At 43.8% G+C, this 17449-nt stretch overlaps 1 protein-coding gene across 4 annotated transcripts in view; it reads right to left on the bottom strand.

The window, feature by feature from the left end:
• The window catches only part of LOC139375458 (alpha-actinin-1-like), a 103159-nt gene that overhangs the window by 61762 nt on the left and 23948 nt on the right, over positions 1-17449 (bottom strand). For all 4 annotated transcript variants that reach the window (XM_071117264.1, XM_071117265.1, XM_071117267.1 and 1 more), the window contains exon 2: positions 6052-6166. In XM_071117264.1, coding sequence (XP_070973365.1) covers positions 6052-6166 — 115 coding nt within the window. The remainder of the gene's footprint in view (positions 1-6051; positions 6167-17449) is intronic.

Raw genomic sequence — 17449 nt, 5'->3', positions numbered from 1 at the left:
ATATACATCATGTGGGCACCATTAGATACATCATGTGGGCACCATTAGATACAGCATGTGGACACCATTAGATATACATCATGTGGACACCATTAGATACATCATGTGGACACCATTAGATATACATCATGTGGACACCATTAGATATACATCATGTGGGCACCATTAGATACATCATGTGGGCACCATTAGATACATCATGTGGACACCATTAGATATACATCATGTGGACACCATTAGATACATCATGTGGGCACCATTAGATACATCATGTGGGCACCATTAGATATACATCATGTGGGCACCATTAGATACATCATGTGGGCACCATTAGATATACATCATGTGGACACCATTAGATACATCATGTGGGCACCATTAGATACATCATGTGGGCACCATTAGATACATCATGTGGACACCATTAGATACATAATGTGGGCACCATTAGATATACATCATGTGGGCACCATTAGATACATCATGTGGACACCATTAGATACATAATGTGGGCACCATTAGAGATACATCATGTGGGCACCATTAGATACATCATGTGGGCACCATTAGATACATCATGTGGGCACCATTAGATACATCATGTGGGCACCATTAGATACATCATGTGGACACCATTAGATACATCATGTGGGCACCATTAGATATACATCATGTGGGCACCATTAGATACATCATGTGGACACCATTAGATATACATCATGTGGGCACCATTAGATACATCATGTGGGCACCATTAGATACATCATGTGGACACCATTAGATATACATCATGTGGACACCATTAGATACATCATGTGGGCACCATTAGATACATCATGTGGGCACCATTAGATATACATCATGTGGGCACCATTAGATACATCATGTGGGCACCATTAGATACATCATGTGGACACCATTAGATACATAATGTGGGCACCATTAGATATACATCATGTGGGCACCATTAGATACATCATGTGGACACCATTAGATACATAATGTGGGCACCATTAGAGATACATCATGTGGGCACCATTAGATACATCATGTGGGCACCATTAGATACATCATGTGGGCACCATTAGATACATCATGTGGGCACCATTAGATACATAATGTGGACACCATTAGATACATAATGTGGGCACCATTAGAGATACATCATGTGGGCACCATTAGATACATCATGTGGGCACCATTAGATACATCACGTGGGCACCATTAGATACATCATGTGGGCACCATTAGATACATCATGTAGACACCATTAGATACATCATGTGGGCACCATTAGAGATACATCATGTGGGCACCATTAGATACATAATGTGGACACCATTAGATACATCATGTGGGCACCATTAGAGATACATCATGTGGGCACCATTAGAGATACATCACGTGGTCACCATTAGATACATCATGTGGGCACCATTAGATACATCATGTGGGCACCATTAGATATACATCATGTGGGCACCATTAGATATACATCATGTGGACACCATTAGATACATAATGTGGGCACCATTAGAGATACATCATGTGGGCACCATTAGATATACATCATGTGGGCACCATTAGATACATCATGTGGACACCATTAGATACATCATGTGGGCACCATTAGATACATCATGTGGACACCATTAGATACATCATGTGGGCACCATTAGAGATACATCATGTGGGCACCATTAGATACATCATGTGGACACCATTAGATATACATCATGTGGACACCATTAGATATACATAATGTGGACACCATTAGATATACATAATGTGGGCACCATTAGATATACATCATGTGGGCACCATTAGATACATCATGTGGGCACCATTAGATATACATAATGTGGGCACCATTAGATATACATCATGTGGACACCATTAGATATACATAATGTGGGCACCATTAGATATACATCATGTGGACACCATTAGATACATCATGTGGACACCATTAGATATACATAATGTGGGCACCATTAGATATACATCATGTGGACACCATTAGATACATCATGTGGGCACCATTAGATACATCATGTGGGCACCATTAGATATACATCATGTGGACACCATTAGATACATCATGTGGGCACCATTAGATACATCATGTGGACACCATTAGATACATCATGTGGGCACCATTAGATACATCATGTGGACACCATTAGATACATCATGTGGACACCATTAGATACATCATGTGGACACCATTAGATACATCATGTGGACACCATTAGAGATACATCATGTGGGCACCATTAGATACATCATGTGGACACCATTAGATATACATAATGTGGGCACCATTAGATACATCATGTGGACACCATTAGATACATCATGTGGGCACCATTAGATATACATCATGTGGGCACCATTAGATACATCATGTGGGCACCATTAGATACATCATGTGGGCACCATTAGATACATCATGTGGGCACCATTAGATACATCATGTGGACACCATTAGATATACATAATGTGGGCACCATTAGATACATCATGTGGACACCATTAGAGATACATCATGTGGGCACCATTAGATACATCATGTGGGCACCATTAGATACATCATGTGGGCACCATTAGATATACATCATGTGGACACCATTAGATACACATCATGTGGGCACCATTAGATACATCATGTGGGCACCATTAGATACATCATGTGGGCACCATTAGATACATCATGTGGGCACCATTAGATATACATCATGTGGACACCATTAGAGATACATCATGTGGGCACCATTAGATACATCATGTGGGCACCATTAGATACATCATGTGGGCACCATTAGATACATCATGTGGACACCATTAGAGATACATCATGCGGGCACCATTAGATACATCATGTGGGCACCATTAGATACATCATGTGGGCACCATTAGATACATCATGTGGGCACCATTAGATATACATCATGTGGGCACCATTAGATACATCATGTGGACACCATTAGATATACATCATGTGGACACCATTAGAGATACATCATGTGGGCACCATTAGATACATCATGTGGACACCATTATATACATCATGTGGACACCATTAGAGATACATCATGTGGGCACCATTAGAGATACATCATGTGGGCACCATTAGATACATCATGTGGACACCATTAGAGATACATCATGTGGGCACCATTAGAGATACATCATGTGGGCACCACTAGATACATCATGTGGGCACCATTAGATACATCATGTGGGCACCACTAGATATATAATGTGGGCACCACTAGATACATCATGTGGGCACCACTAGATACATCATGTGGGCACCACTAGATACATCATGTGGGCACCATTAGATACATCATGTGGGCACCACTAGATACATCATGTGGGCACCATTAGAGATACATCATGTGGGCACCACTAGATACATAATGTGGGCACCACTAGATACATCATGTGGGCACCATTAGAGATACATCATGTGGGCACCACTAGATACATAATGTGGGCACCACTAGATACATCATGTGGGCACCATTAGATACATCATGTGGGCACCACTAGATACATCATGTGGGCACCATTAGATACATCATGTGGACACCATTAGATACATCATGTGGGCACCATTAGATACATCATGTGGGCACCATTAGAGATACATCATGTGGGCACCACTAGATATATAATGTGGGCACCACTAGATACATAATGTGGGCACCACTAGATACATCATGTGGGCACCATTAGAGATACATCATGTGGGCACCACTAGATATATAATGTGGGCACCATTAGATACATCATGTGGGCACCATTAGAGATACATCATGTAGGCACCATTAGAGATACATCATGTGGGCACCACTAGATATATAATGTGGGCACCACTAGATACATCATGTGGGCACCATTAGATACATCATGTGGGCACCATTAGATACATCATGTGGGCACCGTTAGAGATACATCATGTGGGCACCATTAGAGATACATCATGTGGGCACCATTAGATACATCATGTGGACACCATTAGAGATACATCATGTGGGCACCACTAGATACATCATGTGGGCACCATTAGATACATCATGTGGGCACCATTAGAGATACATCATGTGGGCACCATTAGATATATATAATGTGGACACCATTAGATACATCATGTGGGCACCATTAGAGATACATCATGTGGGCACCATTAGATATATAATGTGGGCACCATTAGAGATACATCATGTGGGCACCACTAGATATATAATGTGGGCACCACTAGATATATAATGTGGGCACCACTAGATACATCATGTGGGCACCACTAGATACATCATGTGGGCACCATTAGAGATACATCATGTGGGCACCATTAGAGATACATCATGTGGGCACCACTAGATACATCATGTGGGCACCATTAGATACATCATGTGGGCACCACTAGATATATAATGTGGGCACCACTAGATACATAATGTTGGCACCACTAGATACATCATGTGGGCACCACTAGATACATCATGTGGGCACCATTAGATACATCATGTGGGCACCACTAGATACATCATGTGGGCACCATTAGAGATACATCATGTGGGCACCATTAGAGATACATCATGTGGGCACCATTAGATACATCATGTGGACACCATTATATACATCATGTGGACACCATTAGAGATACATCATGTGGGCACCATTAGAGATACATCATGTGGGCACCATTAGATACATCATGTGGACACCATTAGAGATACATCATGTGGGCACCATTAGAGATACATCATGTGGGCACCACTAGATACATCATGTGGGCACCATTAGATACATCATGTGGGCACCACTAGATACATCATGTGGGCACCATTAGAGATACATCATGTGGGCACCACTAGATACATAATGTGGGCACCACTAGATACATCATGTGGGCACCATTAGAGATACATCATGTGGGCACCACTAGATACATAATGTGGGCACCACTAGATACATCATGTGGGCACCATTAGATACATCATGTGGGCACCACTAGATACATCATGTGGGCACCACTAGATACATCATGTGGGCACCATTAGATACATCATGTGGACACCATTAGATACATCATGTGGGCACCATTAGATACATCATGTGGGCACCATTAGAGATACATCATGTGGGCACCACTAGATATATAATGTGGGCACCACTAGATACATAATGTGGGCACCACTAGATACATCATGTGGGCACCATTAGAGATACATCATGTGGGCACCACTAGATATATAATGTGGGCACCATTAGATACATCATGTGGGCACCATTAGAGATACATCATGTGGGCACCATTAGAGATACATCATGTGGGCACCACTAGATATATAATGTGGGCACCACTAGATACATCATGTGGGCACCATTAGATACATCATGTGGGCACCATTAGATACATCATGTGGGCACCGTTAGAGATACATCATGTGGGCACCATTAGAGATACATCATGTGGGCACCATTAGATACATCATGTGGACACCATTAGAGATACATCATGTGGGCACCACTAGATACATCATGTGGGCACCATTAGATACATCATGTGGGCACCATTAGAGATACATCATGTGGGCACCATTAGATATATATAATGTGGACACCATTAGATACATCATGTGGGCACCATTAGAGATACATCATGTGGGCACCATTAGATATATAATGTGGGCACCATTAGAGATACATCATGTGGGCACCACTAGATATATAATGTGGGCACCACTAGATATATAATGTGGGCACCACTAGATACATCATGTGGGCACCACTAGATACATCATGTGGGCACCATTAGATACATCATGTGGGCACCATTAGAGATACATCATGTGGGCACCACTAGATATATAATGTGGGCACCACTAGATATATAATGTGGGCACCACTAGATACATCATGTGGGCACCACTAGATACATCATGTGGGCACCATTAGATACATCATGTGGGCACCATTAGATACATCATGTGGGCACCACTAGATATATAATGTGGGCACCAGGCCTCTCCTCCTCACCTGATATGACCTCCAACAGCAGCATGAGTTTCAGTCCGTCTCTGAAGTCCTCCTCGATGTTCTCGATCTGCGTTCCTGCTTTCCTCAGGTGGGAGTTACACCAGGCCGTGAACGTCTGGGGAGGAGACATGAGTTAGTTACCATGGTGTTAGTTACCATGGTGTTAGTTAACGTCTGGGGAGGAGAGGAGACATGCGTTAGTTACCATGGTGTTGGTTACCATGGTGTTAGTTACAATGGTGTTAGTTAACGTCTGGGGAGGAGAGGAGACATGAGTTAGTTACTATGGTGTTAGTTACCATGGTGTTAGTTAACGTCTGGGGAGGAGAGGAGACATGAGTTAGTTACCATGGTGTTAGTTACCATGGTGTTAGTTAACTAACGCTAACCCAGATGGGATGGTGGGAGTCTGTGAGCGTCTGGGGAGGAGAGGAGACATGAGTAACCCTAACCCAGATGGGATGGTGGGAGTCTGTGAGCGGCTGGGGAGGAGAGGAGAAATGAGTAACCCTAACCCAGATGGGATGGTGGGAGTCTGTGAGCGTCTGGGGAGGAGAGGAGACATGAGTAACCCTAACGCAGATGGGATGGTGGGAGTCTGTGAGCGTCTGGGGAGGAGAGGAGACATGAGTAACCCTAACCCAGATGGGATGGTGGGAGTCTGTGAGCGTCTGGGGAGGAGAGGAGACATGAGTAACCCTAACCCAGATGGGATGGTGGGAGTCTGTGAGCGTCTGGGGAGGAGAGGAGACATGAGTAACCCTAACCCAGATGGGATGGTGGGAGTCTGTGAGCGTCTGGGGAGGAGAGGAGACATGAGTAACCCTAACACAGATGGGATGGTGGGAGTCTGTGAGCATCTGGCGAGGAGAGGAGACATGAGTAACCCTAACCCAGATGGGATGGTGGGAGTCTGTGAGCATCTGGGGAGGAGAGGAGACATGAGTAACCCTAACGCAGATGGGATGGTGGGAGTCTGTGAGCGTCTGGGGAGGAGAGGAGAAATGAGTAGAACAGACCAGAGTAGAACAGAGTAGAGTAGAACACAGTAGAGCAGAACAGAGTAGAGTAGAACATAGTAGAACAGAGTAGAGTAGAGTAGAGTAGAGTAGAGTAGAACAGAGTAGAGTCGAACAGAGTAGAGTAGAGCAGAGTAGAACAGAGTAGAGCAGAGTAGAGTAGAGTAGAGTAGAGTAGAATAGAGTAGAGTAGAACAGAGTAGAGTAGAGTAGAGTAGAGTAGAATAGAGTAGAGTAGAACAGAGTAGAGTAGAGTAGAACAGAGTAGAGTAGAGTAGAACAGAGTAGAGTAGAGTAGAACAGAGTAGAGTAGAGTAGAGTAGAGTAGAGTAGAGTAGAGTAGAATAGAGTAGAGTAGAACAGAGTAGAGTAGAGTAGAACAGAGTAGAGTAGAGTAGAACAGAGTAGAGTAGAATAGAGCAGAGTAGAGTAGAGCAGAACAGAATAGAGTAGAGTAGAGTAGAGCAGAACAGAGTAGAGTAGAACAGAGTAGAGTAGAGTAGAGTAGAGTAGAGTAGAGTAGAGTAGAGTAGAGTAGAGTAGAACAGAGTAGAGTAGAGTAGAGTAGAGTAGAGTAGAATAGTGAGCCTGTCTGTGTTGTAGCTGAGCAGCAGCAGCTCCAGGAACGTCCCAGGCATGGCTGGCCTGTTAGTAAGATAACTAACTACCTGTTGATGGGAAACATCTGGGCTGGGCCCTCCCTCCCTCCTTTCCTTCCTTCATCTGCCCTTGCATCCCACTTTCCCTCCCTCCCTCCCTCCTTCCCTTGCCCTCTCTCTCTGCCTCCCTCTCTGCCTCCCTCTCTTCCTCCCTCCCTGCCTACAACAGCCATCAGCTCAACACACGAACGACCAAACGGGAGCTGGCATGACTACTAGCCCCGCCATAACACTATGCACCCCGCTGAGAGCCAACTCTTTATGAGAACCATGGTTAATTACACACAGGGCCCAACGGCTGGCAGGCATAAACACATACACATGCATACACATACGAGGTCAATCTGCAGAACTGGAGCAGAGCAGAGCAGAGAGAGCAGAGAGACCCCAGCCTTTATGAAACCAGCAGAACAGAGAGACCCCAGCCTTTATGAAACCAGCAGAACAGAGAGAACAGAGAGACCCCAGTCTTTATGAAACCAGCAGAACAGAGAGAGCAGAGAGACCCCAGTCTCTATGAAACCAGCAGAGAGACCCCAGTCTCTATGAAACCAGCAGAGAGACACCAGTCTCTATGAAACCAGCAGAGAGACACCAGTCTCTATGAAACCAGCAGAGAGACCCCAGTCTCTATGAAACCAGCAGAGAGACCCCAGTCTCTATGAAACCAGCAGAGAGACACCAGTCTTTATGAAACCAGCAGAGAGACACCAGTCTTTATGAAACCAGCAGAGAGACACCAGTCTCTATGAAACCAGCAGAGAGACACCAGTCTCTATGAAACCAGCAGAACAGAGAGACACCAGTCTCTATGAAACCAGCAGAGAGACACCAGTCTCTATGAAACCAGCAGAGAGACCCCAGTCTCTATGAAACCAGCAGAGAGACCCCAGTCTCTATGAAACCAGCAGAGAGACACCAGTCTTTATGAAACCAGCAGAGAGACACCAGTCTTTATGAAACCAGCAGAGAGACACCAGTCTCTATGAAACCAGCAGAGAGACACCAGTCTCTATGAAACCAGCAGAGAGACACCAGTCTCTATGAAACCAGCAGATACCCCAGTCTCTATGAAACCAACAGATACCCCAGTCTCTATGAAACCAGCAGAACAGAGAGACACCAGTCTTTATGAAACCAGCAGAACAGAGAGAACAGAGAGACACCAGTCTTTATGAAACCAGCAGAGAGACACCAGTCTTTATGAAACCAGCAGAGAGACACCAGTCTTTATGAAACCAGCAGAACAGAGAGACACCAGTCTCTATGAAACCAGCAGAGAGACACCAGTCTCTATGAAACCAACAGAGAGACACCAGTCTCTATGAAACCAGCAGAGAGACACCAGTCTTTATGAAACCAGCAGAGAGACACCAGTCTCTATGAAACCAGCAGAGAGACACCAGTCTCTATGAAACCAGCAGAGAGACACCAGTCTCTATGAAACCAACAGAGAGACACCAGTCTCTATGAAACCAGCAGAACAGAGAGACCAGTCTCTATGAAACCAGCAGAACAGAGAGAACAGAGAGACCCCAGCCTCTATGAAACCAGCAGAACAGAGAGAACAGAGAGACCCCAGCCTCTATGAAACCAGCAGAACAGAGAGAACAGAGAGACCCCAGCCTCTATGAAACCAGCAGAACAGAGAGAACAGAGAGACCCCAGCCTCTATGAAACCAGCAGAACAGAGAGAACAGAGAGACCCCAGCCTCTATGAAACCAGCAGAACAGAGAGAACAGAGAGACAGACCCCAGTCTTTATGAATCCAGCAGAACAGCTTGTTACATGTGTTCCATAGAAGAGGAAAAGCCACTTGAAAGCCCTGGTGGCTGGTGAGCTGGCTGGTTGGGAGTGGACCTCACTTCAACAGAAAGGGAGTGGCTAATTATAACATATAGCCTATCCATAAAAGGATGTGGTAGGGCTAAGAACAGGTTTCAGATGCGTGAGTGTGTTGGGGAGAATGTGTCAACATCACACGGCCGTGCTGGGAGCAGCTAACCAACCAAGCAATCAAACCAAACCCAGCTCCTCTGGAGAAAGAGAGGAGCAGCTAACCAACCAAACAATCAAACCAAACCCAGCTCCTCTGGAGAAAGAGAGGAGCAGCTAACCAACCAAACAATCAAACCAAACCCAGCTCCTCTGGAGAAAGAGAGGAGCAGCTAACCAACCAAACAATCAAACCAAACCCAGCTCCTCTGGAGAAAGACAGCAGCAGCGGCATGGACAGTCACTGAAGATGTCAACTAATGTAAAAGGTGTCCTATGTTGACGTACAGAGAGCTATGCTACTACTGAGCAGCTTGCTACTACTTCTGAGCAACTGCTACAAAGACTTGTCTGTAGCCTGCTTGCCTTCCTCAAGCTTCACCAGCCATCTCTCTCTCTTTTCCCCTCTGTCTCTCTCCCCCTCTCGCCCTGCACCTCTGTCTCTCTCCCCCCTTCTGTCTCTCTCCCCTGCTCCCTCTCCCCCTCTGTAGGTCACTCAGGCCGTTTGGCAGCAGCAACAGACATCAAACCACCCCTGGCCTGGCAGCCATCCTCACGATCACATGACTGAGTGTTGTGGTCAGCGTTCTCCTGGCCTGACGGTGCAGTTGGTCCAAAGGGCCGTCCAGCTGGGCTGGTTGAGACCTTATCCTCCACGGGGTGCAGAGAGGACAGTAGTATCTATATAGACCCTTTTGGTTCTTTGAGGTTCTATATAGACCCTTTTGGTTCTTTGGATGAGATTAAAAGAATCCATTACTTTGATTCATTTGTTTTACATTGACATTTCTATCCATATTAACGATGCTGCTGAGCAGAACTGATTAACGACAATGTTAACTCTACTATATGGGGGGGGGGGGGGGGGGTCGAATTCATATATGTTTCAAGGTTCATACAAGCCTGCGCTGTTGCAAATTAAATGCTAGCTAGTAGCACAGGGAAATAATGTGTTGAATACAAGCATAGGGGTTCTATATATCAAAGGGATTCTATATATCAAATGAGTTCTATATATCAAAGGAGTTCTATATATCAAAGTAGTTATACATAGTTCTATATACCAAATGGGTTCTATGTAGTTCTATATATATAAAATGAGTTCTATACATTAAAGTAGTTATATATAGTTATATATATCAAAGTAGTTAGAACTAGTTCTATATACCAAATGGGGTTCTATATAGTTCTATCTATCATAGGGGTTCTATATATCAAAGGGGTTCTATATATCAGAGGGGTTCTATATATCAAAGGGGTTCTATATATCAAAGGGATTCTATATATCAAAGGGATTCTATATATCAAAGGGATTCTATATATCAAAGGGATTCTATATATCAAAGGAGTTCTATATATCAAAGTAGTTATACATAGTTCTATATACCAAATGGGTTCTATGTAGTTCTATATATATAAAATGAGTTCTATACATTAAAGTAGTTATATATAGTTATATATATCAAAGTAGTTAGAACTAGTTCTATATACCAAATGGGGTTCTATATAGTTCTATCTATCATAGGGGTTCTATATATCAAAGGGGTTCTATATATCAGAGGGGTTCTATATATCAAAGGGGTTCTATATATCAAAGGGATTCTATATATCAAAGGGATTCTATATATCAAAGGGATTCTATATATCAAAGGGGTTCTATATATCAAAGTAGTTAGAACTAGTTCTATATACCAAATGGGGTTCTATATAGTTCTATCTATCATAGGGGTTCTATATATCAAAGGGGTTCTATATGTCAGAGGGGTTCTATATGTCAGAGGGATTCTATATATCAAAGGGATTCTATATATCAAAGGGATTCTATATGTCAGAGGGATTCTATATATCAAAGGGATTCTATATATCAAAGGGATTCTATATGTCAGAGGGATTCTATATGTCAGAGGGATTCTATATATCAAAGGGGTTCTATATATCAAAGGGATTCTATATGTCAGAGGGATTCTATATATCAAAGGGATTCTATATATCAAAGGGATTCTATATGTCAGAGGGATTCTATATATCAAAGGGATTCTATATATCAAAGGGGTTCTATATACCAAAGGGGTTCTATATATCAAATGGGTTCTATATATCAAAGGGATTCTATATGTCAAAGGGATTCTATATATCAAAGGGATTCTATATATCAAAGGGATTCTATATATCAAAGGGATTCTATATGTCAGAGGGATTCTATATATCAAAGGGATTCTATATGTCAGAGGGATTCTATATGTCAGAGGGATTCTATATATCAAAGGGATTCTATATATCAAAGGGATTCTATATGTCAGAGGGATTCTATATATCAAAGGGATTCTATATATCAAAGGGATTCTATATATCAAAGGGATTCTATATATCAAAGGGATTCTATATATCAAAGGGGTTCTATATACCAAAGGGGTTCTATATATCAAATGGGTTCTATGTAGTTCTATATATATCAAAGGATTTCTATACAGTTATATATATACCAAAGTAGTTATATATAGTAATATCTATCAAAGGGGTTCTATATATCAAAGGGGTTCTATTTATCAAATGGGTTCTATATACCAAAGTAGTTATACATAGTTCTATATACCAAATGGGTTCTATGTAGTTCTATATATATAAAATGAGTTCTATACATCAAAGTAGTTATATATAGTTATATATATCAAAGTAGTTAGAACTAGTTCTATATACCAAATGGGGTTCTATATAGTTCTATCTATCAAAGGGGTTCTATATATCAAAGTAGTTATATATACACTGCTAAAAAAAATAAAGGGAACACTAAAATAACACATCCTAGATCTGAATGAATGAAATATTCTTATTAAATACTTTTTTCTTTACATAGTTGAATGTGCTGACAACAAAATCACACAAAAATGATCAATGGAAATCAAATGTATCAACCCATGGAGGTCTGGATTTGGAGTCACACTCAAAATTAAAGTGGAAAACCACACTACAGGCTGATCCAACTTTGATGTAATGTCCTTAAAACAAGTCAAAATGAGGCTCAGTAGTGTGTGTGGCCTCCATGTGCCTGTATGACCTCCCTACAACGCCTGGGCATGCTCCTGATGAGGTGGCGGATGGTCTCCTGAGGGATCTCCTCCCAGACCTGGACTAAAGCATTCGCCAACTCCTGGACAGTCTGTGGTGCAACGTGGCGTTGGTGGATGGAGCGAGACATGATGTCCTAGATGTGCTCAATTGGATTCAGGTCTGGGGAACGGGCGGGCCAGTCCATAGCATCAATGCCTTCCTCTTGCAGAAACTGCTGACAGACTCCAGCCACATGAGGTCTAGCATTGTCTTGCATTAGGAGGAACCCAGGGCCAACTGCACCAGCATATGGTCTCACAAGGGGTCTGAGGATCAGGCTACCTCTGGCGAGCACATGGAGGGCTGTGTGGCCCCCCAAAGAAATGCCACCCCACACCATGACTGACCCACCGCCAAACCGGTCATGCTGGAGGATGTTGCAGGCAGCAGAACGTTCTCCACGGCGTCTCTAGACTCTGTCACATCTGTCACATGTGCTCAGTGTGAACTTGCTTTCATCTGTGAAGAGCACAGGGCGCCAGTGGCGAATTTGCCAATCTTGGTGTTCTCTGGCAAATGCCAAACGTCCTGCACGGTGTTGGGCTGTAAGCACAACCCCCACCTGCGGACGTCGGGCCCTCATACCACCCTCATGGAGTCTGTTTCTGACCGTTTGAGCAGACACATGCACATTTGTGGCCTGCTGGAGGTCATTTTGCAGGACTCTGGCAGTGCTCCTCCTGCTCCTCCTTGAACAAAGACGGACGTAGCGGTCCTGCTGCTGCGTTGTTGCCCTCCTACGGCCTCCTCCACGTCTCCTGATGTACTGGCCTGTCTCCTGGTAGCGCCTCCATGCTATGGACACTACGCTGACAGACACAGCAAACCTTCTTGCCACAGCTCGCATTGATGTGCGATCCTGGATGAGCTGAACTACCTGAGCCACTTGTGTGGGTTGTAGACTCCGTCTCATGCTACCACTAGAGTGAAAGCACCGCCAGCATTCAAAAGTGACCAAAACATCAGCCAGGAAGCATAGGAACTGAGAAGTGGTCTGCAGAACCACTCCTTTATTGGGGGTGTCTTGCTAATTGCCTATAATTTCCACTTGTTGTCTATTCCATTTGCACAACAGCATGTGCAATTTATTGTCAATCAGTGTTGCTTCCTAAGTGGACAGTTTGATTTCACAGAAGTGTGATTGACTTGGAGTTACATTGTGTTGTTTAAGTGTTCCCTTCATTTTTTTGAGCAGTGTAGTTACTGTATATCTATCAAAGTAGTTATATATAGTTATATATATCAAAGGGGTTATATATATCAAATCTCCCACTCCAGTGCTAATGTGATGGGTAATGTGGTGGGTAATGTGGTGGATAATGTGAGGGGTAATGTGGTGGGTAATGTGGTGGGTAAAATGATGGGCAATGTAATGGATAATGTGATGGGTAATGTGATGGGTAATGTGATGGGTAATGTGATGGGTAATGTGATGGGTAATGTGATGGGTAATGTGGTGGGTAATGTGATGGGTAATGTTGTGGGTAATGTAGTGGGTAATGTGGTGGGTAATGTGATGGACTGTCCACTGTAGCCCTGGAGGTCCATCCGTCTGTAGTAATCGCAACACAAGGTGCATTGGGACAATTCATTGAAAGCTTTGGCTTGCTTATATAGAGCAGGTGCTACCCGTTTGCTGACCACAACGACTCAGCACAAACTATCAGTACAGCCTGCTTGTTACTCAGATACGCAAAGGAGTGAAGATGGATGCTGTTTGAGTACTATGAGGGTGGTGATTAAGCGTGGGGATACAGGTGAGAGAGACTGGCTTGTGGGGATACAGGTGAGAGAGACTGGCTTGTGGTTGATGAAGTGTGGGGATACAGGTGAGAGAGACTGGCTTGTGGGGATACAGGTGAGAGAGACTGGGTATCCCCCTTTACAACTGACTAGGTATCTCCCTCCCCTTTACAACTGACTAGATATCCCCCTTTACAACTGACTAGGTATCCCCCTTCACAACTGACTAGGTATCTCCCTTTATAACTGACTAGATATTCCCCTTTATAACTGACTAGATATCCCCCTTTACAACTGACTAGGTATCTCCCCTTTATAACTGACTAGATATTCCCCTTTACAACTGACTAGGTATCTCCCCTTTACAACTGACTAGATATCTCCCCTTTACAACTGACTAGATATCCCCCTTTACAACTGACTAGGTATCTCCCCTTTACAACTGACTAGGTATCCCCCTTTACAACTGACTAGGTATCCCCCTTTATAACTGACTAGGTATCCCCCTTTATAACTGACTAGGTATCCCCCTTTACAACTGACTAGGTATCCCCCTTTACAACTGACTAGGTATCCCCCTTTACAACTGACTAGGTATCCCCCTTTACAACTGACTAGGTATCCCCCTTTACAACTGACTTGGTATCCCCCTTTACAACTGACTTGGTATCCCCCTTTACAACTGACTAGGTATCCCCCTTTACAACTGACTAGGTATCCCCCTTTACAGCTGACTAGGTATCTCCCTCCCCTTTACAACTGACTAGATATCCCCCTTTACAACTGACTAGGTATCCCCCTTCACAACTGACTAGGTATCTCCCTTTATAACTGACTAGATATTCCCCTTTATAACTGACTAGATATCCCCCTTTACAACTGACTAGGTATCTCCCCTTTATAACTGACTAGATATTCCCCTTTACAACTGACTAGGTATCTCCCCTTTACAACTGACTAGATATCTCCCCTTTACAACTGACTAGATATCCCCCTTTACAACTGACTAGGTATCTCCCCTTTACAACTGACTAGGTATCCCCCTTTACAACTGACTAGGTATCCCCCTTTATAACTGACTAGGTATCCCCCTTTATAACTGACTAGGTATCCCCCTTTACAACTGACTAGGTATCCCCCTTTACAACTGACTAGGTATCCCCCTTTACAACTGACTAGGTATCCCCCTTTACAACTGACTAGGTATCCCCCTTTACAACTGACTTGGTATCCCCCTTTACAACTGACTTGGTATCCCCCTTTACAACTGACTAGGTATCCCCCTTTACAACTGACTAGGTATCCCCCTTTACAGCTGACTAGGTATCCCCCTTTATAACTGACTAGGTATCCCCCTTTATAACTGACTAGGTATCCCCCTTTATAACTGACTAGGTATCCCCCTTTACAACTGACTAGGTATCCCCCTTTATAACTGACTAGGTATCCCCCTTTATAACTGACTAGGTATCCCCCTTTATAACTGACTAGGTATCCCCCTTTACAACTGACTAGGTATCCCCCTTTATAACTGACTAGGTATCCCCCTTTATAACTGACTAGGTATCCCCCTTTACAACTGACTAGGTATCCCCCTTTACAACTGACTAGGTATCTCCCCTTTACAACTGACTAGATATCCCCCTTTACAACTGACTAGGTATCTCCCCTTTACAACTGACTAGGTATCTCCCCATTACAACTGACTAGGTATCTCCCCTTCACAACTGACTAGGTATCTCCCTTTACAACTGACTAGGTATCTCCCCTTTATAACTGACTAGATATTCCCCTTTATAACTGACTAGATATCTCCCCTTTACAACTGACTAGGTATCCCCCTTTACAACTGACTAGGTATCTCCCCTTTACAACTGACTAGGTATCTCCCCTTTACAACTGACTAGATATCCCCCTTTACAACTGACTAGGTATCTCCCCTTTACAACTGACTAGATATCCCCCTTTATAACTGACTAGGTATCCCTCTTCACAACTGACTAGATATCCCCCTTTACAACAGACTAGGTATCCCCCTTTACAACTGACTAGGTATCCCCTTTACAGCTGACTAGGAATCCCCCCTTTCCCTTTACAACAGACTAGGTATCCCCCTTTACAACTGACTAGGTATCCCCCTTTACAACTGACTAGGTATCCCCCTTTACAGCTGACTAGGAATCCCCCCTTTCCCTTTACAACAGACTAGGTATCCCCCTTTACAACTGACTAGGTATCCCCCTTTACAGCTGACTAGGAATCCCCCCTTTCCCTTTACAACTGACTAGGTATCCCCCTTTACAGCTGACTAGGTATCCCCCCTTTCCCTTTACAACAGACTAGGTATCCCCCTTTACAACTGACTAGGTATCCCCCTTTACAGCTGACTAGGAATCCCCCCTTTCCCTTTACAACTGACTAGATATCCCCCTTTACAGCTGACTAGGAATCCCCCCTTTCCCTTTACAACTGACTAGGTATCCCCCTTTACAGCTGACTAGGAATCCCCCCTTTCCCTTTACAACAGACTAGGTATCCCCCTTTACAGCTGACTAGGTATCCCCCTTTACAACAGACTAGGTATCCCCCTTTACAACTGACTAGGTATCCCCCTTTACAGCTGACTAGGAATCCTCCCTTTCCCTTTACAACAGACTAGGTATCCCCCTTTACAGCTGACTAGGAATCCCCCCTTTCCCTTTACAACTGACTAGGTATCCCCCTTTACAGCTGACTAGGAATCCCCCCTTTCCCTTTACAACAGACTAGGTATCCCCCTTTACAACTGACTAGGTATCCCCCTTTACAACTGACTAGGTATCCCCCTTTACAACTGACTAGGTATCCCCCTTTACAACTGACTAGGTATCTCC

Source organism: Oncorhynchus clarkii, chromosome 19, assembly GCF_045791955.1.
Source record: "Oncorhynchus clarkii lewisi isolate Uvic-CL-2024 chromosome 19, UVic_Ocla_1.0, whole genome shotgun sequence".
NCBI classification, from domain to species: domain Eukaryota; kingdom Metazoa; phylum Chordata; class Actinopteri; order Salmoniformes; family Salmonidae; genus Oncorhynchus; species Oncorhynchus clarkii.
Note: the sequence above shows the minus strand (reverse complement) of the source record. Positions and strands in the feature narration are given on the sequence as shown.